We start from the raw sequence: 25,931 nt of genomic DNA, 5'->3' as shown, positions 1-25,931 counted from the left end.
TTATTTGTTGTTGTTGCAAAAAAGCAATAAAAAGTATTTGAATAATAATAATAATAATAATAATAATAATAATAATAAAGCTTTGCCGGCCATCACTGCCTCCTGTGGGAGGGAGTTCCATAGTTTAACTATTCACAGCACGAAGAAATACTTTTTAAAAGCAGACCTTAATCTTCCAAAATTTGGCTTCTTTGCATGTCCACAAGTCCTAGCCTTAAGAGAGAGAGGGAGAAAAAATTTTCTCTATACACTCTCTCCATGCTATGTTACAAATTTCTAACATGTCGCCTCTCCCTCGCCTTTTCTCTGAACTAAAAAGTCCCGAGCGCTGCAGCCTTTCTTGCGTGTATGTTGTAGCAGCCAGAACCCACAGCCTTAGGCCCAACGTGGCTCCCTGGAAGCGCAGAGCAGAGAAGCTAGGCCATGCTCTCAGTTTTCCTAAGAAAACTCCCTGCATTCCTGGAGTCCAGGCAACCAAAACAGGTTATGAAACAGCCTCTTAATCAACATGGCTGGTTCTGGATCGTCAGCCTGGTGCTCAAACAGGAGAGACAAGTCACAGAAAACAGGCCAAGTCCACTGCTGCCCCTGCCACCCTCTCCTGGTTCCTTGATGCCCCTGCAAGGTCAGTCGTGAGCCTGCCCCCCTTCTCCTCCTCCCTTTGACAGGGCCTGAAAGCCAACATGAAGCGCCTCTACCAGCTCATCACGGAGCCCCAGTTCAACCGCTGCACGAAGCCCTCCAAGTACAAGAAGCTGCTCTTCGCCCTCTGCTTCTTCCACAGCATCCTGCTGGAGCGGAAGAAGTTCCTGCAGCTGGGCTGGAACATCGTCTACGGCTTCAACGACTCGGATTTCGAGGTGGCGTGAGGTGGAAAAGGGTTCGGGAGGAATCGGGAGACCAGGAAAAGGGCGGGTTCTGGAGGGGAACCTGTCTGTGCCTTCCTTCTCTGGGCTCTGACGGGCCAGTCCACAAGGCTCCCATGTGTGCTCAGAAAACCCCAGAACAAACTGCGGCCAAGCCCTCCCTGTGGCCTGAAGTGCCAGGGAGTGCCACCTGCCCTGTCGGGGACTCGTGGAAGTTAGTTGGCAGCTCGCCACACCTCGACTCGTGTCATGTAGCAGCAAAGTCTGCAGCGCTTCAGCAGAGTCCAGAGATTTCCTTTTCCCAGCAGAACAGCTTCTTCCAGAGTCCCCATATAAGGGGAAAGCTCCATTAAACACTGCTATGTATTATATACAGTACTGCTGGTCTTTACAGAGAGATCCACTAACACTAGCACCATGCTGGCTAATGCTGCTGTGTATAATAATAATAATAATTATTATTATTATTATTTATTACTTATACTCCGCCTATCTGGCCGGGTTTCCCCAGCCACTCTGGGCGGCTTCCAACACAATATTAAAATACAGTAATGCATCAAACATTAAAAGCTTCCCTAAACAGGGCTGCCTTCAGATGTCGTCTAAAAGTCTGGTAGTTGTTGTTCTCTTTGACATCTGGTGGGAGGGCGTTCCACAGGGCGGGTGCCACCACCGAGAAGGCCCTCTGCCTGGTTCCCTGTAACTTGGTTACACACATCCTCTTCCCCTGTCTCACAGATTCAGTCAGACCCTGACAGCAAACACGATAGCATCAGGACAGGACTTCACATAATGAAAGCAATGCCCCAGAGACGATTATACCTGTCTCTACATTCCTGAACCAGTGGGAGGATGAGCGATTCAGCCAGTCATGCACATGACCTTGCTGGTGTTGCTATGGTAACCCCAGTGCACCTGGCACCCTTATCTCAGAACATCCAAATGTGTTCACATTACACCAACATGCTCCATGCCACTGGGGCTCACTCACAACAGTCCTTTCACCCTTATCTATTCACAATCGTGAGTTGCAGAGGCGTGTAGGATTGTAAGAAGGTTTGGCCACAAGGGCTTTAGACGGATGCTGGCGAATGGGCGAGTTCTTGATGATCGGCTTGGCAGTGGTCCCCAAGCATCCCGTAGGCCGCCTGCTGAGAAAGAGGGAACCACAGCTGGGCCTCTGGGCTGATGATAATTTGGTTATTTTATTATTTATACCTAGCCTGAGCAGCTTACAGCACATAAAAAATTGTAAAATGTACATAGCTTTCATACGCAGGTGACTGCAATTATTGATCTCAATTATATATACCGTATTTTTCGCTCTATAAGACGCACCAGACCACAAGACGCACCTAGTTTTTGGAGGAGGAAAACAAGAAAAAAAATATTCTGAATCTCAAGAAGCCAGAACAGCAAGAGGGATCGCTGTGCAGTGAAAGCAGCAATCCACCTTGCTGTTCTGGCTTCTGGGATAGCTGCGCAGCCTGCATTCGCTCCATAAGACGCACACACATTTCCCCTTACTTTTTAGGAGGGAAAAAGTGAGTCTTATAGAGCAAAAAATACGATACATAAATATAAATACAGGGCTCATCCACACTTCCGCATGTGGCGTGCACAAGTCCTGGCAGTTTCCCACTTGGCCCATGCCTTCTAAGCATGGGTACAAGGAGTTTCCCCCTTGCCCCGCTCCCTTCCAAGGGAGGGAGCTCCTGGGAAGGGAAAACCTGCTCTTTAGTGATACATCAGAACAAATGGCAATCTGGGAAAAACCCATATTCCTGTTAACTCTGATTGAGCACCGAAGAGCAGTTTTTCCCCAGGAGGGTGGCAGAAGCAGCAGAACGAGGGGCGGTGTGGATAAGCCAGTCTGTACTGGGGAACCCCGCCCTTGTACATCCCAGTCCAGGTGGCTACGGCAGGTGCTCCCTCGGCCCACTCCCTTGTCACCTGTGACTCTTCCTTCCCTGCCAGGTGTCAGAGAACCTTCTGAGCTTATACCTGGATGAGTACGAGGAGACCCCCTGGGACGCCCTCAAGTACCTGATCGCTGGGGTCAATTACGGGGGCCACGTGACGGACGACTGGGACCGACGTCTCCTCACCACCTACATCAACGACTACTTCTGCGAGCAAAGTGTGGCTGCCCCCTTCTACAAGTGAGCTGGTGCCTGGGATGGTGGGGAAAGGTGGTGTGCTGTGTGCTGGGAAAGCTGGGATCAGCACGCTTGTCGGGACAGAGAAGTTCCCCGACGCAGGAGGAAACCTTTGCCTGAGCAAGCCGGCTGGCTGGCCTCCCTCCCCCTGCAGGCTCTCCGTGCTGGACACCTACTTAATCCCCAAGGATGGCAACATTGCCTCTTACAAGGAATACATAAGCCTGTTGCCTGGCATGGATCCGCCGGAAGCCTTTGGCCAGCACCCCAACGCTGATGTGGCCTCCCAGATCACCGAAGCCAGGACGCTCTTCGAAACGCTGCTTTCCCTGCAGCCCCAGACCACGCCCTCCGGAGTGGCTGGGCAGAGCCGCGAGGATAAGGTACGCAGGGAGGATGGGCATCCACGGGGCGAAGTGTTGTTGTAAACAAAAATTGCCCTTTTCCCTTATGGGGTATCCAAGAGCCCGTACAGAGTCCTTACATAGGTTCCCTATTGGTAGGAGAAAATAACAGAGGCCAACCAGAGAATATTGAGAAGCAAAGCAGCTAGTAAGCTTGATCTTTATTGATCTGTTGCAACAGGGTGCTTGCTCCCCTCACACGCAGGAAAGGAGGAGGACCCAGAAAAATGGCGTGCAAGGCCTTATAAAGACTTTTGAAATTCCCATCCTGTAGATCAGGACCACCCCCAGAAACATCATACATACATCACAGAAAAGGCGGTCTAAAACAGAACATTTGAATGTTGTTTGTTGTTTATCTCCTGTCTGGCAGGTTACTTGATTGGATTGCCTGGGGAGCCTGGCCATTCTTTTGTAGTGATAAATACTTAGTTCCTGGGCCAGGTCACAGGCTCATACCTTATTCAAACACAGACATACCCTTAAGACAGGATTTGTGAAGGAAAAGACAATGGGGGGGCTTTTCCACTTTGACCATGCAGAGAAAACATTTGCTCAGTTTAGGAATAAAATGGCTTCAGGTCGGTCTTCCTGTGCTGATCTATGTACGTGCAGTTATGAACATTACCATATATCTAAGACCATAATATTCCTATCACAGCGTGCACTGCTCTGGCGTCCTGGGCAGCCCTCCTGAGCTGGCCTTTCTGGGGCAGGCAAGCAGCCCGTCCCGTGTCTCTCACTTGTGAAAGGCCCTCACAGCTCCTTATTTGAACTTCCTGGATCCCAGGAGGCACCCTCCGAACGTCCGCTTTGTGGCGATGAGAGCAGACTCGGCGCATGCTCAGGGGCACTCTCGTCTCAGAACAGTCCTTCTGAGGCTGAGCCCTGGTGCAGTGGTACCAAAGAGCAGGGCACAATCCCCTGGCAGTTCCCTCGTTTCTTAGGTCTGTAGGAGCACATTTCGTCTCCTTTCCTGAATGTCTGGGGCCCTGCAGAACCGGATTGTGAGCAGTCTTGGGGAGCAGGTGGTGGTTCCTGGAAAACCACCAGCCACCTACCTGCCGGTGCCCTGCATACCGTATTTTTCGCTCTATAGGGCGTACCGGACCATAGGGCACACCTAGGTTTTTTTTTGGGGGGGGGGAAATAAAGAAAAAAAAAATATTTCCGCCCCCAGCCCCAAAGAGCAAAGAAGCCAAGACAGCCAGCGGGATCCATCCTGCTGGCTGTCTTGGCTTCCTCTTTAGCCATGCACAACTTCTCCAGCCAGGAGAGGCTGCGCATGGCTTTGGCAGAAGCCAAGACAGCGAGCAGGATGGATCCCGCTGGCTGTCTTGGTTCCTTTTTAGCCGGAGGGCTGGGGCGGGGGAAGCCCGAGCTTCCCCCAACCCCAGAATGGGTCCGGGAGCTTCCCCCAACCCCAGAATGGGTCACTCCCGGAGCTTGCTGCTATCCACAAGCCTTCTGGGCCCGGCGGGAACTCCCGCAGGCTCCGAAGGCTTGCGGATATCTGCGCAGCGCTCCCTGGGCTTCAGGATGCAGGCTGCTATCTGCAAGCCTTGGGACTACCACCGCGCTCTGAAGGCTTGCGGATAGCTTCCTGAAGCCTGGAGAGCGAGAGGGGTCGGTGCGCACTGACCCCTCTCGCTCTCCAGGCTTCAGCGAAAGCCTGCATTCACTCCATAGGACGCACACACATTTCCCCTTCATTTTTGGAGGGGAAACAGTGCGTCCTATAGAGCAAAAAATATGGTACCTCTTCTCTCTGTCCCTTCTCCCCCTCTCCAGGTGCTGGAGCTTTCAGCAGACGTGCGCAGCAAGATCCCGGAGGAGATCGACTACGAAGGCACCTGCAAGGTGCTGTCTGGGGACCCCTCCCCGCTCAACGTGGTCTTGCTGCAGGAGATTCAGCGGTACAACTCCTTGCTGCAGGTCATCAAGTGAGTGCCCGGGGGCGGGGGGGGGGGGGGACAGGGCAAGCCAGGCCTCAGCAGGCCAGGCCTCAGCAGCCCCCAGTCCCTTTCTGGTGCTCAACTCAGCTTTTCTTGTTCTCTGCTCTAGCTCCTCCTTGGTGGAGCTGGAGAAGGGCATTCAGGGCCTGGTGGTCATGTCTACGGACCTAGAGGAGATCTTCAACTGCATCTTTGACGCCCGCGTCCCCCCCATGTGGGAGAGGGTAAGGCACTTGGGGGAAGGGGGCAGTTCCTGGTGCTTCCCCCCCCCCTTTCTGTGAAGGTGGGGGACCCGGTGTCCCTGAAGGAGCAGGAAGGAGGGTGTGATCCGGAGGCTCCAAGCTGCTCGTCTCCCTCGAGGAGAGAGCACCCTGGCGCCTTGCAGGTAGAAACACCTGTTGTTTTGCTTGTGAACATATTTTGAACCTATTTTACCCAGGGGTAACAGAGATTTCAGGAGAGAGGTGTTTCTGGAATTCCTTGTGGGACCCACCAGGTTTCTCTCCCCCAATTGTATCATCTCTCCTGCCTTCACCCTACATCTGAAGCAGAGATTTCCCATTAGGGAGAAATGCATAATTCAGAAGCCTCTTCTGAACGAAAATATTTCAAAAACAGCTTCTTCCAAAGTAAAAGATTCCCCAGCGAAAATACCGGTTTCTCCTTCCCAAGTTGCCGGAGAGCAAAGAGGGATACACACATGCCCTTTTGTGGGTTGAGGCCAGCAGCACCTCTTTCCCAAGGTGGGGGCTGTTTTTTTGGGAGGGGGACTGGCTGGTGTGTCCCGCTTTGCCTCCCAGCTCCTGGCCTTCTTCCTCCTCCTGCAGGCCTACCCATCTCAGAAGCCGCTGGCCGCCTGGACCCGGGACCTGGGCCAGCGCGTGGAGCAGTTTACCCGCTGGGCCACCACTGCCCACCCTCCCGTGCTCTTCTGGCTCTCGGGTTTCACCTTCCCGACGGGGTTCCTGACGGCCGTCTTGCAAGCCGCTGCACGCCTGAACAACGTAGGTGGTGGGTGACGAGAGGGTGGTGGCTGGGGGGGGGGCGGGAAAGAGATGTATTTGGACCCAGCAGGAGGGCTGGAAGGGCCTGTGTGTGTCTTTGGTCGTTGCCTGAAAGGGATGGGGAGACCGGGCCTGGAAGGAGAAGCGAGGGCCTGGCAGCGAGGGCTGCTCTGCAGGGAGAGTGTTCTCTGGGAGGGGAAGTGGGTCTCTGTGGCTTGAGAGCCAGGGGTCTCCCCCTAAGCCAGCCTTCCACCATCTTAAGTCCCCATTTGTTGTTGGACTACAACTCCCATCATCCCTGACCGCTGGTCCTGCCAGCTAGGGATGATGGGGGTTGTAGTACAACAGCAGCCGGGGACTTAAGATGGAGAAAGGCTGGCTTAGGGGGAGAGACCCCTGGGCTGCAGAACCATCTCACATGGCTCCCTCCTCGTCCCAATCCCTTTCAGATCTCCGTGGACACGCTCTCCTGGGAGTTCATTGTCTCCACTGTGGATGACAACAACCTTGTCTACCCGCCCAAGGTATGTGCCTCTCCCAGGGCATACGTTGCCAGAGGTGGGGTGGGGGAGTTCAGGAGCCTAGGACCCCCAGAGCCAGCCCTGTGTGGTCTCCCTCTCCTCTTTTAGGAAGGGGTGTGGGTGCGAGGTCTCTACCTGGAGGGCGCTGGCTGGGACAAGAAGAACTCCTGCCTGATGGATGCGGAGCCCATGCAGCTGGTCTGCCCCATCCCTACCATCCACTTCAAGCCCGTGGAGAACAAGAAGAAGAGCGGCAAAGGTGGGTCTTGCGGAGGGAGGGCCAGCGGTGACCCGTGGGCACGAGGAAGCTGCCTTAGGCTGCCTCAGACTCCTTGCCCACCTTGCCCTCCTGTTACTGCCTACTCCAGCCTCTGCCAAGCTGGCGCCCTCCGGCTCTTTCAAGACCACAACTTTGTCCTCCAAGGCAGCTAGCTGGATGGCACCAGGTCGGAGGCCAAAGCTGGCAGTGTTTGTCTCTCCAGGGTCAGCTCCATCCCTGGCTACTGAGCCTTTTAGCACCTGTTGGTGGTGTTGCCACCGTTGGTGGGGACCCATGGCAACCTCCCATTTGCCGAATGCCCTCCCTCGTGAGGTGCCCCACTCTCCCCCAATATTAACACTCAGGAGAAATGTCAAAGCAGACCTGTTTATCCAGAGTTTGATGGAGGAGGCAGCCATGTTTCTGAAACCAGAGGGGAGAGTGCTCCTGTGCTCAGGTCTTGCTTTCAGACTTCCCTTTGGCCACTGTGGGAACATGATGCTGGCCTACATGGGCCTCTTTTGGCTTGATCCAGCAGCCGGACTCTCCTTATGTTCTTAAGAAAGTTCCATCTACATGAGAATAGGGCCTTTTCTGCAGTGGCTCCCCGTTGTGGGATGCTCTCCCCCAAGGACTCTCACCTGGTGCCCTTATTATACACCTTTATGTGCCAGGCAAAAACGTCCCTCTTCAACCAGGCCTTTGGCTGACTAACATCCTATATGTGTCTTTGGGAGGGGGTGTTACTGGTTTGTGTTGTTTTCTTCATGTTATTATTATGTATTTTGTGTTTTTATCTTGCATTTTTATGTTGTCAACTGCCCTGAGATCTTTGAATGAAGGGCAGTATACACATTAAATAAATAAATTAAAACAAGTCCTGAACTTAGAAGTTTAGAGTAGGCTTTTAACGGGTTTTTAGAAGGTTGTTTCAAACCTTCGTAATTGCATTTGTATGGAGATGCTTGCCACCCTGTGAGCTGGGCATAAATCTAATGACTAAATATATAAATGTCTCTAGGGATGTACGCCTGCCCTTGCTACTACTACCCCAACCGGGCTGGCACTGCCGGGCGGCCTTCCTTTGTCATTGGCATTGACCTGCGGTCTGGAACGATGCCCTCTGACCACTGGATCAAAAGAGGCACAGCCTTGCTGATGAGTTTGGATACTTGAAGACACCCCCCATATATGCACCCCTTTCTCCAAAGGAACCTTGCTTCTCTGACTCCCCCCACCCCCCCAGTTTTAGGTAAAATTAAAATAAAGCTATTTTGTTTACAGTCTCCTTTGTGTCTGTCCTCTACTCGACACGGGAAATCCCCATCTCAGGGCTGGGATTAGATCACCTTCTGGGGCAGACAGAACTTTAGGCTGCCTCCACACTGAAAGCACATTCTATGTGCCCTGCCCGCTTCCGGGAACTGTAGTACACGCCTTGCAGAGATGCAACTCCCAGCAGGATTCTTGGAGGGGAGGAGTTGTCTTTCAAATGTACGGTGTGGAAGCACCAGCGATGGGGCAGAAGAGCTGCTCTTTGGGGCCCTCGAGGTTGTGGCGCTGCGGGGGCCAAGTTCACTGGAGCCCGCCCGTTTGTGAGATGGATGTGGGGCTCCTGAGAAAGGGCCGCTCCGTGGTGCCAAGAGCCAAGCAGGCCTAGAGAGAAGGAAATACCTTTCTGGTGACACACGGCTGGCAGAGAGGAGCCAAATGTCCTTTCCATTGGCAGGCACGGGGGGGGGGAGGGGGCATCCCAGTAGCAACTGGGGAGCAATGGCCAGTTGAGAAGGAAGATCAGGGACAGCCCTGGGAGGGAGGGCGGCAGTGGGGCAACTACAGCGATGATGGGGGCAGCACTTTGTCCGGGGGTCTCTGGGGAGGGTATATGCTGGAGGAGAGAACCCTGCTCCTCCTGGAAGGTGCAGGTTTTCCTTCGTCCGGGGTGGGTCTGGATGACCCCTGGGTGCCCTTCTGATCATTCCGTGCACGAGGCGGCCTCCTCCTCCTCCTCCCCTGGGGAAGAGGGCGAGCCGGGTTGGACTTTGGCCTTGAATTCCCCCTCCCCTTGCAGGCCGCGAAACTTTCCCTCGGCTGCGTTTCCAGCGGGAGCCCCTCGTGCGCTTTTACGCGCTGGCGGGGAGCCTCGGCGGCGCCTCTCGCCGCCGCCGCTGCTTCTCCGCGCGGGGAGCGAGGCTGGCCCGGGCTCCGGGGGAGGAGGAGCGGCGGGAGAGGGAGAGGGGCGGGCGCAGGGCGGAGGGACGCTCGGATCCTGCCCAGGGAACAGAATTGACACGAGCGAGGGCGGGGCAGGCGGAGGCGCCGAGCGCGTGTTTGCGTTGGGGAAATGGAACTGCGCAACCGGAGAGCGGACTTTTCCAGGCGCGGAGCCCCCGCTTTTTCTGCCGGCGGGCGCGCAGCCGCCCCGGACTCCGTCCCTCCCTCCTTCCCCGGCCCGCTGCAAAGTTCCCGCCGGCCCGCGGAGGGGGGCGGACGGAGGATGCTCGTCCCGGCGCCCGGGGGGCACAGCAGCTTGGCCAAGGGACGCGCGGGGAGCGCGCAGAGGGGTCTCCAGCCTCCGCGGGCGCGCACGCCAGCCAGCCCACCCCCAGGTAAGAGGGCGCAGGGGGTGTTGCCCCTGCCTTGCAGCACGAGGGCGCCTCGTTTTCCACTTGCAAGTTTGTTTGCGTATTTATCGGCTGCGTTTGCAAGCCCGCCTTCTTTGCAGGACCTCACGGGGGCGCGCGTAGCTCTCCTCCGTTTGATCCTCCCAGCAACCCTGCGAGGTAGGAGAGACGGGGCGCGAGTGTGGCCCGACGACGCCCACAGCCCGGGCAAAGTGGGCGATCTGAAACCGGGTCTCTCCCAGGGGTCCCCCAACAAGGGGCGCGCAGGGCTTTCGCTTTCACCGACCCCGCGATGATGGCGAAGGCAGGCTGCGCCTTTGGCAATTTCCCTTTTTCTTCCTTGGGAACAGGGCGGGGCTGGCGGGAAGCCGTGCAAAAAGATGAGCAAGAGGCGGACGGTGCAAGGGCGGAGTGGGGGGGGGGGGAGACAGATCTGAAGGGTATGGGGAGGTGGCCAACTTGCTTGTTTTTAATAACTGCAACGGATAGAACATATGGAACACGTATATACGCGAAGCTGTGTTCTACTGACTGAGACCTTTGGTCCATCATCAGGCTCAGTCTTGCCTTACACTGGCTGGCAGCAGGAAGCATGTCAGGGTTTTAGCCGGGATCCATAGAATTGTAGGGCTGGTGGGAACCCTTGAGTAATCTAGCCCAGCCTGCAGATTGAATTTGGGATCTTATGCATGCAAGGAAGATGCTCTAACCACTGAGCCACTACCTCTTATGGGGGGAAAAGGCTCCCTTTCCCTTTAAAAGCTGATCTGAAATGGGAGTCCCCTGATCGTTGGGCATAGAGGGATGTGTGTGCTTGTGTTTTGGAACCACTTATGGGATGGCTTATATTTCTCTCCCCCGCCACTCTGAGCACTTCCCCTCCTCTTCCCCTCCCAGCCCTGCACGGGTCAAAGGTTAGCACCTGGGGAGGGGGTTAGTGCCATCCCTGTGTTTTCATGCCTGCTTCCTTTAAAGAGGGGATTATTCCTCCTTCCCCTTGAAATTGCCTCCATCTTGGTGCCACACATCCCTGCTTGACCCTATACCATCCCTCCTGCCATACGCAGAATGCCACCAAGCATGGGGCAAGGGGTGGACTGGATGGCCTTTGGGGGCCCCCCTTTTTAAAAAAAGGCTAGTTTCTTCTCCCAGTCCCACCACCTGCTCCAGCCGGTAAGGGAGCCTTGAGAGGGTTTGATGGTGGAGTGCCCGGTCGCCTGGGTTCTGGGTTCCAGTTAGGATGTGCATGGGAATCTGGTTCTAGGCAGAGGTGAAATGCGATGCGGGTGGCAGGCAGCCAAGATCCCTGCATTCTCTGGGGAGGAAGTACAGTATAATAGGGGGACATGGGGGTATACAGTGGGAGCTACCACAGTGGTATTTCTATCCAGATATTTAATTGAGGCTAAACCAGTGGCTCCCGAACCATCAACCCAACCCCAGTGCCCCCTACCCTATAAAAGGCATGGTTCAAAATAGCGCTTTGCATGACCCGCTATCGCAATAAAATTCAAAACCCAAGGGGAGGGGTTATAGAAGGAATCCTCTAGCGTAGCTTCCGGCAGCTCATAAATGCAATAGCAGCCTGGGAGTGTGGCTCTGGTTTTAAGGCAGGCATGCTTCTGAACACCAGTTGCTGGAAAGGGCGGGAGAGGAAAGCCGCCTTCTGCTCGGGTCCTGTGTGCGAGTTTTCCCACAAACGCCTGGTTGGCCGCTGCAGCGGCGTAGCGTGGGTTGTCAGCACCCGGGGCAAGGCAAGTAATTTGCGCCCCCTAACCCGGGGCAAGGCAAGTAATTTGCGCCCCCTAACCCGGGGCAAGGCAAGTAATTTGCGCCCCCTAACCCGGGGCAAGGCAAGTAATTTGCGCCCCCTAACCCCTAACCTGCCGCCGCTGCCAGCTTCTTCTTGCTGCTGCCTGGGCTGGGCTGGTGTGGTTCTCTCCCGCGCTCAGCGCTGCGCTGGGCGGCCGCTGCACTGTCCCTCCCCCAGATAGTCCCTCGCTCTCTCTCCGCACCGCACACCTGGCACCCACCCCCTCCACAGTGGGCGGCGACCCAGCGGCTTGGATCGGATTCGCACAGCCAGCACTGCAGTGAGAGAGAGTGAGTGAGCCAGGTAGGGGCAGAGAGCCGTGAGTGCGAGTGCCCCCCCCAGATGTTGCGCCCGGTGCGGCCGGCCCCCCCTGCACCCCCCACGCTACGCCACTGGGCCGCTGTGAGAAGAGGGTGCCATTCTCGGCGTGGCGCGTGTCCTGTGTGAGCTTTTGAGTTCCACAGAACTGTTCTTCGGATAGGTGAAAAGAATGCAGTGTCACTCAGTAGCTTGCTTGCATGTCCCAAGCTTGCTGAAGTTGGTCTGGTTATTATGGGGTGTCCTCTCATTTTGCCTGCAGTGTGTTTGCTGAGCACCTGCAGGCATTTTCCCAAGTGCCACTAGGCTTAGGATCAAATGTCTGTTGGCTCTTGTAAGCAAATCCCCTGTGACGTGGCTCAGCCCTGGAATGTGGGCAGGAAGGAGTGAGTGGCTCTGGAGCACGTGCAGAATGCCTTTGCCTCTGAGCTGAGCAATGACCAGCCACCTCCGGGTGGGATGGTGTGTCCAGTCCGATGTGGGTCTCACTCTTTAGCCTTCAGCCCAGGAGTCCTGACTCTCGAAGGATGAGCAGGCCATGAGGATCAGGGCCGGCTCAGCCATGAGGCAAGGTGAGGCGGCCTCAGGCGGCAAGATCACCAGGGGCAGCAGATCCGGCCTCCCAGGAATGAATATCCTGCTGCTGTTTTTGCAGCTTGGCTGCGCTCCCTGCAGATCAAGGCCGGCTGCCATGGCAGCCGATCTGATCTCTGCACAATTCCATTTTTGGATCGAGGCTTGTAGATCCATTCATAAGAATGCGAAAGCGCCTTTTTTAAAAAAAGGAAAAACAATGATCTTCACTGCAGTCGCTGCAAATAGCGTTCTTTGGCCTGGGAGGCTGGAGCCAGCTGCGCTTTCAGTCGATGTCCACAAGAGGGAGAGCCAAGACCACGGAAGGAGGCGAGATAATTCCCGCCCCCTTTAACCCCAAATGCACAGGCTCCAGTTCCCTGCTGGGGGATTAGAGGCTGTAAAACTCTTAAATCTGAGCCATCGTGGAGCTTAGTGCTGGGACTGGGAGATTCAGGACAGATTAAAGGGAGCACTTCTTTTGCACAGCACATTGTTGAACTACGGAACTCGCTGCTGCAGGAAGCAGGGACGGCCGCCAAACTAGGTGGCTGCTAGCTAGCCCTGATGTCTCATCTTCTGCCTGCACAACTCAATGCTGGATCAGGCTCTTTTTGTGTTCTTATGTCCAGATTTTTCCCCTCCTGAGGTTTGCAGCAAACGTATGTGAACAACGCAGGTTCGTAAGCATGTGCAGAGTGCATATCTAGCTGAGAAATGCAGGTAGGATAAAAGATAAATGCTGTTGAGCATCTATAAATGTGGTTCTTTCCTCCCCCCATCACAACCAGCCAAACCAGTCACACAACCAGTTCTCTAGCTCTCCATAACAGCCCTTTGAGGTAGGCTCAGCCTGGGAGACGGCGGCTGGCTTTCGAGGTCGTCCGGCGACCTTCGTGGCCGAGTGGGGATTTGAACCCAGGACCCTCCCAGGTCTTAGACCAGCACTCTAAAGCGCTGCACAACACTGGCTCTCTGTGCATGCTCAGGGCACCCTTTGCCAACGGAAAGCTACTTTGGCTGGGGTGATGAGAATCACTGTGCAAAATATCCGGGTGGTTGCAAAAGCTGGCTTAGGGGGCAATTGGGGGCAGCTGGCCGGGCAGGCGGAAACCTCAGGAGGGATGCAGTGGGCTGCCCCATAGCAGAGGTTCTTTCCGTTTGGTTTTTCCTTCTCAGCCGCGAGAGGTGAGCTTGCAAGCCGCTATTTTGCCGCCGCGACACAATGCCGGGGTGTTTGGGCAAACCGTCAGCCTCGATCCTTTTATTTCTCCAGGGGAGGCTGGGGTAATTCCGCTACTAATTATAGTTTTCAGCCAATTTAGCCGGGCGCCTCCAGCCCCTCCCAGTTCCAGCCCCATATGCTCTTGCGAGGGGAACCGTAAGGCGGAGGCGTTGGGTTTAATGAGCAGGTGTTGAGAAGATGTTTGGCAAACGCCCCGGTCTCAAATCTCATCTCTTAGGGACTAGGCTCTTGTTAATGCGTCTGTGAATCGCGGTCCCCTGGCGCTGCGGTTTCTGGAGAACCAGATGCAGAAGTCATCATCTGAGCTGGGGGGGGGCGTGCAGAAGAGAGAAGTTGGATCGCCTGTCTTCCTTATGTTTGGTTGGGTGAAGCCCCCCCCACCACACAAAAAATCAAATTTATTTCATTTACCCTAGGAAAGAGCAAGCCAAGGTCGCGTTTTGTACAGGGGGAGCCTTTTCTCTCCCCCTAATTTTTTTCCGCCTTCAACCCCTGGCTGACAAAGTGGGGAGAATTGGCGCTGGATTTGTAGGCCCTGAACAATGGCTTTGTGACGGAAGAGGGAGCGTGGCTGCCTGCCAGGCAGGCAGAAATTCACCAGGGAGTGCTTTCTGCCTCGTGAGCAGCTGCGGGAGGCAGAAAATAGGTGCCCCAAGCTTTTTATACCTGAAGGAACATTTCCACCCCCATCGTTCTGCCCGGACACTGAGGTCCATCTCCGAGGGCCTTCTGGCAGTTCCCTCCCTGCGAGAAGTGAAGTTACAGGGAACCAGGCAGAGGGCCTTCTCGGTGGTGGCGCCCGCCCTGTGGAACACCCTCCCTTCAGATGTCAAAGAGATAAACAACTACCAAACCTTCAGAGGACATCTGAAGGCAGCCCTGTTTAGGGAAGCTTTTAATGTTTAATAGGTTATTGTATTTTAGACTTCTGTTGGAAACCCAGCCAGATGGGCGGGGTATGAATAAATTATTATTATTATTTTCTGCTGCATAAACTTCGAAACTGATGCATGTCCAAAAGATCTAGAGGGGGCCAGTCTGAGGGGAGGCCAGCCCTTGCTTCTCGGTACAATTAACGCTCTATGGCTCCCTCCCTGTGGTGCAACCCAATCTAACCGCTAGGCAGCACAGCCGTGCAAATCCGCCTTGCCACACCTTTTTAACCCTCTAGGGAGGCGATGGAGGTCCCCTGTGTGGTGTGTCTGGCTTGTTATTTGAGTGGCGGGCCACCTGTCGTGAGCAGAGGCCTGGGCCCGGCCCGGTGAGGCGAGCAACCGGATCCCCACCAGGGAGGGAGGAGGCCAAGGCTTCACCTGTGTCCCAGCTGGCAGAGCAAGGCTCTCTGATTCCAGAAAAACGGCCTTTCCCCCCATAATCGAGAGGCGGCAGGATTCGAAAACGGGACCGGCTCCGGGAAAAGTGTGTGCGTCCTGCCATTGAACTACGGATCGGCCTTTTCGGCCTCATTGGCAGGACCGGAACTCGCAGCCTGGGCACGAAAATCCCCGGTGGCCTTGAGCCGTTCTCTGTCTCTCGGCCTAACCTACCTTGTGGGGTTGCTGTGAGGGAGAAACAGGCGAGGGGGGAAGCATGAGTGGTTTTAAGAGTTGAGGCTGGATAGCTAAGTCGGTAGAGCACGAGGCTCGTGATCTCAGGGCCGTGGGTTCAAGTCCCGCGTGAGGCAAAAGATTCCTGCGCTTCAGGGGGCTGGACTAGATGACCGTTCTAAGTGTATTCTAGGCTGTCAGCTTACTTATTTAACTGGTTTTAAAAATGTGTGTTTTCTGTTGCATTTGTTTCAATTTGGATTGGGTCCTGCATGGGGAGAAAGGAGGGATATAAAGGAATTAAAATTAAAAATAAAAATTGTATGCCGCCTTGAGATGAAAGATCGGCTAGAAATGCAACGGCAAATAAAAATGAAATGCAATTTTTATTCCCTTCCGGCACCACTTTCAAGGTTTTTATTACCTCACAAAGGAGGGGGGTTGTTAGTGTCCGTGAGGATAGATCACTCTCAATCAAACAGATGTCCTGTCCATATTTTGCGATGCAATCTCAGACAGCACTCTGCGTTGATCTCCTCCGCGCAGCACGCAGACGAACTGTGGAACTCCCTGCCACAAGACCCTGCGGCGGCCATTCATTTGGGTGGCTTCGAAAGAAGGCGAGACAAACCCATGGAGGAAAAAGCTGTAGGACTAGATTCTTAGGGTCCTCACCCCACAAATTTCGCCTTTGGGGTCTCCGGAGGTGGGGTGGGGGACTTATAGGCCTGATATTGTGGGGGGAGGCATCCTCTAAGGTTCGTTGTGCATCGGGGTGTGAGACCTGAATGCGAATTTCTCCGGAATCGAGTGTGTTTGTTCGTTGCGAACCCCCCGTCCTGCGTGGGAGGTCTCTCTCGCACCCCTCCTTTTTGATGTGGGTGCAAGGAGACGTCGGCTTCCTGCTCTCAGTGCACAAAACAGGAAGCCCTGCCCCCCCACCCGGAAAAAAACCCAAAAGGTGGGTAGGAACGACCGGGCCCCAAACCTACAAGCTTAGAAACTCAAGAGATGTAAGCGAATCGCTAAATGGCGCTTTAAACCTGGGTTAGGGTCGCAGCGATGGTCAGCAAACTTTTTCAGCAGGGGGCCGGTCCACATCCCTCGGACCCTGTGGGGGGCCGGACTATATTTTTTGGGGGGAAATGAACAAATTCCTATGCCCCACAAATAACCCAGAGATGGATTTTAAATAAAAGGACACATTCTGCTCATGTAAGAACACGCTGATTCCCGGACTGTCCGCGGGCTGGATTGAGAAGGGGATTGGGCTGGATCCGGCCTCCAGGCCTTGGTTTGCCTACCCATGGTCTAGGCACCTTGTCATTTCTCCCTAGTGGTACTGTATTTTTCGCTCCATAAGGCGCACCGGACCATAAGGCGCACCTAGTTTTTAGAGGGGGAAATCAAGAAAAAAAAATCTTATTCCCCCCCCCCCCCAGCCCCAAAGAGCACCCGGTCATCTTGGGGGCTTTTCCTGCCTGCCTCCCCCCTGCATTCGCTCCATAAGACGCACACACATTTCCCCTTTTTAGGAGGGGAAAAGTGCGTCTTATGGAGCGAAAAATCCGGTATTTGTTATTTTGTTATTTTTATTCCTTTCATTTCCATACCTCGATACAATGGTACCTCGGGTTACAGACACTTCAGGTTACAGACTCCGCTAACCCAGAAATAGTACCTCAGGTTAAGAACTTCGCTTCAGGATGAGAACAGAAATCGTGCTCCGGCGGCGCGGCAGCAGCGGGAGGCCCCATTAGCTAAAGTGGTGCTTCAGGTTAAGAACAGTTTCAGGTTAAGAACGGACCTCCGGAACGAATTAAGTACTTAACCTGAGGTACCACTGTACTGTATAGTTTAAAGAAAAATCTCAAAGCGGTTTGCAACACACAAAACGTCAAATAAGACAATCCGGAATGAAACAAATTCAAGCTTCAGGGAAAACATCTCACACCCTTCCCTTAAGTGGCGTTTGACTTTCCCCGTGTTTTTTTACCTGGTAAATTTATAGGAACCTTCGGAAAGCGTCATTCGACAGTGGAACAGACTGCCTTGGAGGGTGGCAGCCTCTCCTATTTTAAAATAGAGGCTGCCAGCGATTCTTCACCTGGGATTCCTGCATTGCAGAAGGTTAGACTAGTGGACCTCTGGGGACCCCTGAAATTCTGCGGTTCCATGGTTCTCAAGAATCCCTGGCAGGTAGCCACCCAACCTCTGTTTAAAAACCTCCAGCTAAGGTCAGTCCTCTGTCTTCTGAGGTCATAGAAAGGTAGAACTGTAGAGTTGAATGGGACCCCCCAGTGGTCATCTAGCCCAACCCGGAATCACAGCTCAATAATCCCTGGCAGACGGCCACCCAGCCCCCTATTTAAAAAGCTTTTAGCGCGTTCGCCACCTTCTGAGCCTGCTTCTTGAGACGCACAAAAAGTTCCAGCCTCGGCTGATGCAGATACCGTATATTTCACTCTATAAGGCGCACCAGACCACAAGACACACCTAGTTTTTGGAGGAGGAAAGCAAGAAAAAAATATTCTGAATCTCAGAAGCCAGAACAGCAAGAGGGATCGCTGCGCAGTGAAAGCAGCAATCCCTCTTGCTGTTCTGGCTTCTGGGATAGCTGCGCAGCCTGCATTCGCTCCATAAGACGCACACACATTTCCCCTTACTTTTTAGGAGGGAAAAAGTGAGTTTTATAGAGCAAAAAATACGATATTCGTTTTGGGGGGGCAGGCTTTCTCATGCATCCGACGAAACAGGCGCCGCCGGTCGACGAAATCTCCCGCCACCATAAACCGGTTCGTCGTCTTGCCGTTTGCCCTCCGGCCTGCCTCCCGGCTCCAACCGGCTGCTGGCAGGTTAATCATCAACCGTGGAACACCTTTGCCCTCACCTGGAAAAGGAGGCGCAGGTGATTCTCCTTCTCTCCCCCCCCCCACCAAACCCCACACCACCCTTTGTCTCCATCTGTCTGACGCTCCCTTCTCCCCAGGCGGATGTGAGTTTGTGCATCTCTGTGTGTGTGTGTGTGTGTGTGTGCAAATCTCGCACCCACATCCCTGCCCAGTCCTGCAACTTGCTTGCATGGGAGAATTCGTGGAGCAGGAAAGCTTATTGCTCAGCAGTTTGTGGGTTCCCGCACCCCAGATGTTGGGAACTCACGAGGAAGGGAGTTTTCGTGTTGCAACAGAGCTGGCCCACGCAGGTGCACCTTGCCTCTGTTCCCTGCCTGGGGATCTGCGAATCATAGCGTTGGAAGGGGTCCCCCGAAGGCCATCTAGTTCAACCCCTTGCAGTTCAGGATTTGAACCCACAAGCCTGAGATTAAGAGCCTCGCCGGCTGAACTATGTTACGCCCCCTGCCTGTAGCCGCTGCAGGTTGGCAATTTATTATTATTATTATTATTATTATTAAATTTAATTTATTTAACATTACTATTACAAAATATAAGCAAAATAGGCAATTTATTATTGTCATTATTGTTATTATTATTAAATTTATTTAACATAATTTTTACAAAATATAAGCAAAATAGGCAATTTATTATTATTATTATTAAATTTAATTTATTTAACATTGCTATTACAAAATATAAGCAAAATAGGCAATTTATTATTATTATTGTTATTATTAAATTTATTTAACATAATTTTTACAAAATATAAGCAAAATAGGCAATTTATTATTATTATTAAATTTAAGTTATTTAACATAATTATTACAAAATATAAGCAAAATAGGCAATTTATTATTATTATTAATAACCTTTGCATGCTGCCTTTCCCTCTGAGGAGCTCAAGGTGGTGAACATGGCACCCCATTTTATCCTTAGGCTGAGAGAGGCGGTGATCATCCAGTGTGAATAATAATAATAATAATAATAATAATAATAATAATTTATTTATACCCCGCCCATCTGGCTGAGTTTCCCCAGCCACTCTGGGCGGCTGCCAATCAAATGTTAAAAACAATACAGCATTGAATATTAAAAGCATGACCGAGTGGGGATTCAAACCGCGGTCACAGACCAGCACTCTAACCACTACACCACACTGCCTCCCGGCAACACTTTCCTGGACAAATAAATGTCGGTGGCAAGGAAGGAAAAAATATTTCTGGGGGTAAGAGCGACTCAACCTCAGAAGGCAGTGGGCTCTCCTTCATTGGAGGTTTTTAAACAGATGGCTTTGTGTCAGAAATTCTTTAGCTGTCATTCCAGCACTGCCCGGGGTTGGGCTAGATGGCCTCTGGGGGCCCCTTGACAGATCTACGGTTTTACGACTCTTTAAATCCAGCTGCGTTTTGCTCATAGGAGTCCCACCGAAGCTGAAAGTCCTCCCTTAGATCACACCTTTGCCATACTTTTAAAGCATTATCATACCACTCTGACAGCTTCCCCCCACCCAAGAATCCTGGGAATTGTAGTTTCTTAAGGGAACTGTAGTTTGTTAAGGTTGTTGGGAGACTCATCACAGAGCTACAGTTTGCCAGAGCTCCCTGGGAGGAAGGTTTGGCTGTTAAACCACTCTGGGAATTATAGCTCCCTGCGGGGAAGAGGGCTCCCTAAGAACTCTCAGCAAACTACGGTTCCCAGGATTGCGACATTTACTGCTTTAAATGTGTAAATCCAGGGGCAGCCTGAGTCATGCTCGTTAATTTTAATGGATCCACGCTGAGCATTTCTAACCCTGGATGCCACCCATCATCCAGCGAGTCACGAACAGAAACCGTCAGGGCAGCCTGTGGCAAGAAGTTCCGCAGGCTAGCGCCTCCCTCTGCAAAGAAACCTTGCTCTTGTGTTGAGCAATGGCGCGCACGGCTTGTGGGGCAGGTGTGGAGAGCAAGACTGAACTGGATCGGGTCAACCGCCCGGGCAAAAGATAAGGTCTGAATCTGGCAGCAGTACGAGCTGAAGCTGGAACCTGCAGCTCTGGGTAGTGCAGCCTAGTGGGACCCTTTTCCTCAGCCTGTGTGGTTTGTGTGTTTGCTTGGCAGTTCACTCGCTTTGTAGCTGGCAAGAGCCTGCTATAGGTTTGCACATCTTGCTGCTGTGTGGTAGATTAGCTGCTGTGGAATTGAACTGGAATACAAAAAAGGGAGGTATGAGGAGGTCCGGGAAACGAGTAAATGAAAGTGAAGTGATGAAAAGATGGAATTGTTTTTAATTGTTCTTTTTTTGTATTTTGTATTTTTCTTTTTTCTATTTTTCTTATTTATGTATCCTTCTTTTGAAACTTTAATAAATATAAATTTAATTTATATTTATAATTTATATAAATAAATTTAATAAATTAAAAAAAAAAATAGATTAGCTGCTGTGGAAAGTGTCTGGGTGGGATATTTAATGCTTTGCTCATGCTTTACTGACTCCCTCAAAAGATGGACTCTCCTCCATGGAGGTTTTTAAGCAGAGATTGGATGGCCACCTGTCATTTGTGATCTAGTTGAGATTCCTGCATTACAGAGGGTTGGACTAGATGACCATTGGGGTCCCCCCTAACTCTATGATACCAATTTAGCATCTGTTCCCCAGTGGAGGAAGGTAGTCTGGCTTTGCATCTAGTTTTCTACACTGGGGGAGGAAGTGGGAAGAAAGTGCTGAGCATCATTCACGCTGTGCTGAATCCCTTGGACCTAAGGCTCGGCCCTGAAACTTAAATTTCAGTGCTAGCCCTGAAGCATGTGCAGAGTGCATTGCTCCTTCCCCCTGTCAGCCTCTGAGTGCGCGCAGAGTGCATCACTCCCTCCTGGTTAGCCTTTGAGTGTGCACTGAGTGCATCACTCCTTCCCTGTTAGACTCTGAGTGCGTGCAGAGTGCGTCACTCCTTTCCCTCGTCAGCCTCTGAGTGCGTGCAGAGTGTATCACTCCCTCCCCCATTCAGCCTCTGGGTGCGCACAAAGTGCATCCCTCCTTCCCCTGTCAGCCTCTGAGCGGGTGCAGAGTGCATCGCTGCTTCCCCATTAGCCTCTAAGTGTGCGCAGAGTGCATCACTCCCTCCACGTTAGCCTCTGAGTGCGTGCAGAGTGCATCGTTCCCTCCCCTGTCAGCCTTTGAATGTGTGCAGAGTGCATCGCGTTCCCTCCTCCTGTCAGTCTCTGAGTGCGTGCAGAGTGCTCTGCTCCCCCCCTCTGCTCCCCCCCAGCCCCCAACCTCCGGTCATGCATTGAGGCTTGAGCCCCAGCGCCTCTTATTTGCGGAAGGGGGAAGCGGTGGGGGTCGCACCCCTGCTCTCCCCGTCTGTGCCTTGCCAAGTCGGCTGCAGGACTCAGAGATTGGGCTGGGGGGGGGGCGAGGGAGCAATCTGCCCCCCCCCCGCGCACCCGCGCACCCATGGCCGCTCAGCTGGGGTGCTTGCCCTGTTGCTATGGGAACAGCGGCAGGAATGTTTGCGCTCATCCCCAGCCGCCCTATTAACTTTACAGGGATGCTGACATCACCGGGCGCGGGGGCCAATGGCGGCTCTGCAGCGGGGCTTGGTTGCCGGGGCGATGGGGAGGGCAGGCCTGGAACAGCTGCCAGGAGATTGCACGTGTGCGCACACACATCCCACAGGGCACGCCCGGACACGCTCCCTCACGCATGGAACACGCCTGCACACGCTAGCCCGCATGGCCGGGGAGGGGGAGGGGAGCTGCGATGTGCGCGCATGGCAAACATGCGCCGAGCGCATGGTCCCTGTTAACTCTTTGCGCGCCAGGCCTACGGTTCCTGTGCGGGGCGCATGGGAACATGGGAAGCTGCCTCCTGCCGTGTCAGTCCATCAGGGCCCCATCGAGCCTAGCTTGGCTGCACTGGCTGGCAGCAGCGGCTGAGGGAAGTCTCTCCCTATAGAGCTTCCCAGGCCAGGCCACTTGAGCGATCCAAATATTTTCATTATTTTATTGATTAAATTTGTACGCCGCCCTTCGTTTGTTGATCTCGGAGCGGTTGGCAGCTTTGAAAGGCAAGACAAAAACACAAAATGCATAATAAAAGCAAGGAACAGAAACAAAACAAAAGAAGAACGCCCCCCTCCAAATATCTGAAAGGCTTCAGGGGTTCTTGGATTGCAAACCATTTTTGTTTGCAGGCCCCATTGGCGAAAGCGTGCCTTGGGTTACAACCTGTATTGGTTTACAACCGGACCTCCGGAACGGATTGTGGTTGTAAACCAAGGTATCACTGTATACTCGGCCCCAGACACACTGACCAGATGTTTGGAAGCTGTGGCTGGATGGTTACGTGGAAGCCGGTTGAAGTTAAATCCTTCGAAGACAGAGGTCCTGTGGCTGGGACGGGACGATATGGGATTGGGGGGGCAACTCCCATCTCTTGCGGGGGTGCAATTAGTGCCAGCATCGTCCGTTAAGAGTTTGGGTGTAATCTTCGACACCTCCCTCTCTATGGAGGCGCAGATTGCAGCTATAACAAAGGCGGCATTTTTCCATCTCCGCCAAGCTAAGCAGTTGGCTCCTTACCTCTCTCGCCCTGACCTAGCCACTGTGATCCACGCGACGGTCACCTCCAGACTGGATTATTGTAACTCGCTCTACGTGGGGCTGCCCTTGAGACTGACCCAGAAACTCCAGCGGGTGCAGAATGCTGCAGCGAGACTCCTTACGGGGTCCTCGCCGCGAGATCACATTCACCCGGTGCTATACCAGCTGCACTGGCTCCCAGTGGGGTACAGGATCAGGTTTAAGGTGCTGGTTTTAACCTTTAAAGCCCTATACAGCCTAGGACCCTCGTACCTACGGGACCGCCTCTCCTGGTATGCCCCACAGAGGACCTTATGGTCTTCAAACAAAAACATCTTGGAGGTCCCGGGCCTGGGAGGGAGGTTAGGCTGGCCTCAACCAGAGCCAGGGCTTTTTCGGACGTGGCCCCGATCTGGTGGAACACTCTGTCCCAAGAGACGAGGGCCCTGCGGGACTTGACATGTTTCCGCAGGGCCTGCAAGACAGAGCTGTTCCACCAGGCCTTTGGCCAGGGCCCAGCCTGACTCCCTCCTCTGGCAACCTGCACAGAACTTTGCTTAACGGTTGCCATTAATTTGATTTTAATTAATTTTTATAATGAAATGTTTTAGAATGTTGGATTATTTGATTGTTTGATTATTTGTTTGTTGTTAGCCGCCCTGAGCCTGGCTTTGGCTGGGGAGGGCGGGATATAAATAAAATTTATTATTATTATTATTATTATTATTATTATTTGCTATGTAAGTAGCCCCCATTTTTCTCGACAACAACCCTGTGAGGTAGGAAGGGCTGAGAGAGGCAGCGGCTTGGCCCAAGGTCACGACTTGAGTGGGGCATTTAACCGTGGTCTCTCCCATTTCTCTAACCCAGGGGTCAGCAAACTTTTTCAGCAGGGGGCCAGTCCACTATCCCTCAGACCTTGTGGGGGGCCGGACTATATTTTGAAAAAAATATATGAACAAATTCCTATGCCCCACAAATAACCCAGAGATGCGTTTTAAATAAAAGGACACATTCTATTCATGTAAAAACACGCTGATTCCTGGACCGTCCGCGGGCCGGATTTGGCCCCGTCGTCTTCTGAATCCGGCCCAGGCCTTAGTTTGCCTTCCCATTCTCTAACCACTGGGTGTCTTGCGTATGCGTGACTTAGGGTTCAACCAATTCTTCCCATTGTAAACTGGCTTAAGTGATTTCTAATAACTTATATTTATATTGTTTTAATTCTCCGTTGGACCTTATTGCAAAAGTGGATTAGAAACGCTGTGAAAGACAATGTCACTGCCTTTCCCCCAAAGAGCTCACGACAACCCTGTGAGGTAAAAAGGTAAAGGGTAAAGGGACCCCTGACCATTAGGTCTAGTTGTGACCGACTCTGAGGTTGCGGCGCTCATCTCGCTTTATTAGCCGAGGGAGCCGGCGTACAGCTTCCGGGTCATGTGGCCAGCAGGACTAAGCCGCTTCTGGCGAACCAGAGCAGTGCACGGAAACGCCGTTTACCTTCCCACCGGAGTGGTACCTATTTATCTACTTGCACTTTGAACTGCTAGGTTGGCAGGAGCTGGGACCGAGCAACGGGAGCTCACCCCGTCGCGGGGATTCGAACCGCCGACCTTCTGATCGGCAAGTCCTAAGCTCTGTGGTTTAACCCACAGCGCCACCCACATCCCTGTAAAAGACAATGTCACTGCCTTTCCTCCAAAGAGCTCACATCAACCCTGTGAAGTAGGTTTAGGCTAAGAACGAGCATTTACCAGCCTGCAAGTTCGCACCAAGCGAGATCTGTGTGACCGACTGCGGATTTGAACCCTGGTCTTTCCCAAGTCTGTGTCCTGTGCTCTAACCACTACACCACAGTGACGCTCGAGAGCCAGCTGGGAAGTCCAACCACGTGTGGAGAATGAGTGCCTCGCTGGCTACCACAATTTAAGAAGGATGTTGACAAGCTGGAAGATGTGCAGCCAAGATGATAGATGGTCTGGAAACGAGGCCTGATGAGGAACGGTTGAAGGAGCTGGATATGTTTAGCCTGGAAAAGAGGAGACTGAGAGGAGATACGATCACAATCTTCAGATATCTAAAGCAGGGGTCGGCAGACTACGGCCCAGGGGCCAGAGGTGGCCAACCAGGAAGTTCCTGCAGCCAATCCGAAGTCTCGCTGCCCGCGCGCTGAGGTAAACCCAGCGCGACCATGGACAGAGAGGCCGGCGGGTGGGTGGGCAGTGGGTCTGGGCCGTGTCATGGGCACTGTGATGGGCACGTTGAGGGGCTTCAGCCGGAGCTTGGTGTGTCTGCTGGCCCTGCGCCTGGCGCCTGGCTCGGTGCTTCTGCTGGTGGCGCGCTTGGCGGCCGCAATGGAGCGCGAGCTGCGCACCGCCTGCCCCACGCTCCACTTGTGCGGCCTACCCGCTGACCTGGCCTCGGACGACGGGCCACAGTGCATGGTGCACGCTGCATGGGAGCTCCGTGGGGACGGGCTGATGGAGCGGCTGCCACTCATCAACAACGCCAGTGAGCAGGCAGCACCGAGACGCACTCCTGAGCACGTGCAGAGTGCGTTCCTCCTCCAGGTCTGGAGGCAGCTGCGGGACCGGCTCGCAGGGTATTTATATTTTTCAAAATATAGTCCGTTCCCCCCCCCCAAGGTCTGACCGGCCCCCTGATGAAAATGTTTCTGATCCTTGATCTAAAGGACGATGGAGCAAGCGTGTTTTCTCCTGCTGCGGAGGGTAGGACTCGAACCAGCAGCTTGGAGATTCCAACTACACATTGGGAATAGCTTTTTGAGGGTCAGAGCAACGCAGGACGGACTCCGTCGAAAGACGGTGGACTCTCTTTCCTTTGAGGTTCCTCAGCAGAGGTTGGACGGCCATCTGTGGGGGATCCTTGAGCTGTGATTCCTGGGGTTGGGCTGGATGACCTTGAGGGGTCCCTCCTACATCGGAAAGTCTGAACCTTTTGCATTCTGGGTTAATTAATCCAGAGTCGCTGCCTCCCTTGTGATGCCAGGGGCGACTGAGATGCGTTTGGGAGCGAGGGGAGCCCAGAGAGGGGCGTGCGGTTGTGTTTCACGCAGACACACCTGCAGGTGGTTCCTCTCCTCTGGGTGGTGATTTTGAGAAACATCTCTCAGGTGGCCCATCTGTTTCCTCAACATCAAGGCAACCTGCTTCCCCCCCCCCCATC

General features: G+C 53.3%; 2 protein-coding genes across 2 annotated transcripts in view; both read left to right on the top strand.

Annotated features, from left to right (window-relative positions):
- The window catches only part of DNAH2 (dynein axonemal heavy chain 2), a 135,149-nt gene extending 126,695 nt beyond the window's left edge, over positions 1 to 8,454 (top strand). The window contains exons 80-88 of the mRNA XM_080979575.1: positions 669 to 860; positions 2,844 to 3,028; positions 3,180 to 3,408; positions 5,221 to 5,372; positions 5,494 to 5,608; positions 6,212 to 6,388; positions 6,838 to 6,912; positions 7,018 to 7,168; positions 8,190 to 8,454. Of these exons, the coding sequence (XP_080835701.1) occupies positions 669 to 860; positions 2,844 to 3,028; positions 3,180 to 3,408; positions 5,221 to 5,372; positions 5,494 to 5,608; positions 6,212 to 6,388; positions 6,838 to 6,912; positions 7,018 to 7,168; positions 8,190 to 8,344 (1,431 nt within the window). The 3' untranslated portion in view covers positions 8,345 to 8,454. The remainder of the gene's footprint in view (positions 1 to 668; positions 861 to 2,843; positions 3,029 to 3,179; positions 3,409 to 5,220; positions 5,373 to 5,493; positions 5,609 to 6,211; positions 6,389 to 6,837; positions 6,913 to 7,017; positions 7,169 to 8,189) is intronic.
- A 951-nt stretch (positions 8,455 to 9,405) lies between these two features.
- The window catches only part of KDM6B (lysine demethylase 6B), a 93,964-nt gene continuing 77,438 nt past the window's right edge, over positions 9,406 to 25,931 (top strand). Inside the window, exon 1 of the mRNA XM_080979592.1 lies at positions 9,406 to 9,777. The gene's annotated coding sequence lies outside the window, so the exon portion shown is untranslated. The remainder of the gene's footprint in view (positions 9,778 to 25,931) is intronic.

The sequence above is a fragment of the Podarcis pityusensis genome (assembly GCF_964106645.2).
Source record: "Podarcis pityusensis genome assembly, chromosome: 13".
Classification (NCBI taxonomy): Eukaryota; Metazoa; Chordata; class Lepidosauria; order Squamata; family Lacertidae; genus Podarcis; species Podarcis pityusensis.
The sequence above is the reverse complement of the archived record's forward strand: the minus strand, read 5'-3'. Positions and strand labels throughout refer to the sequence as shown.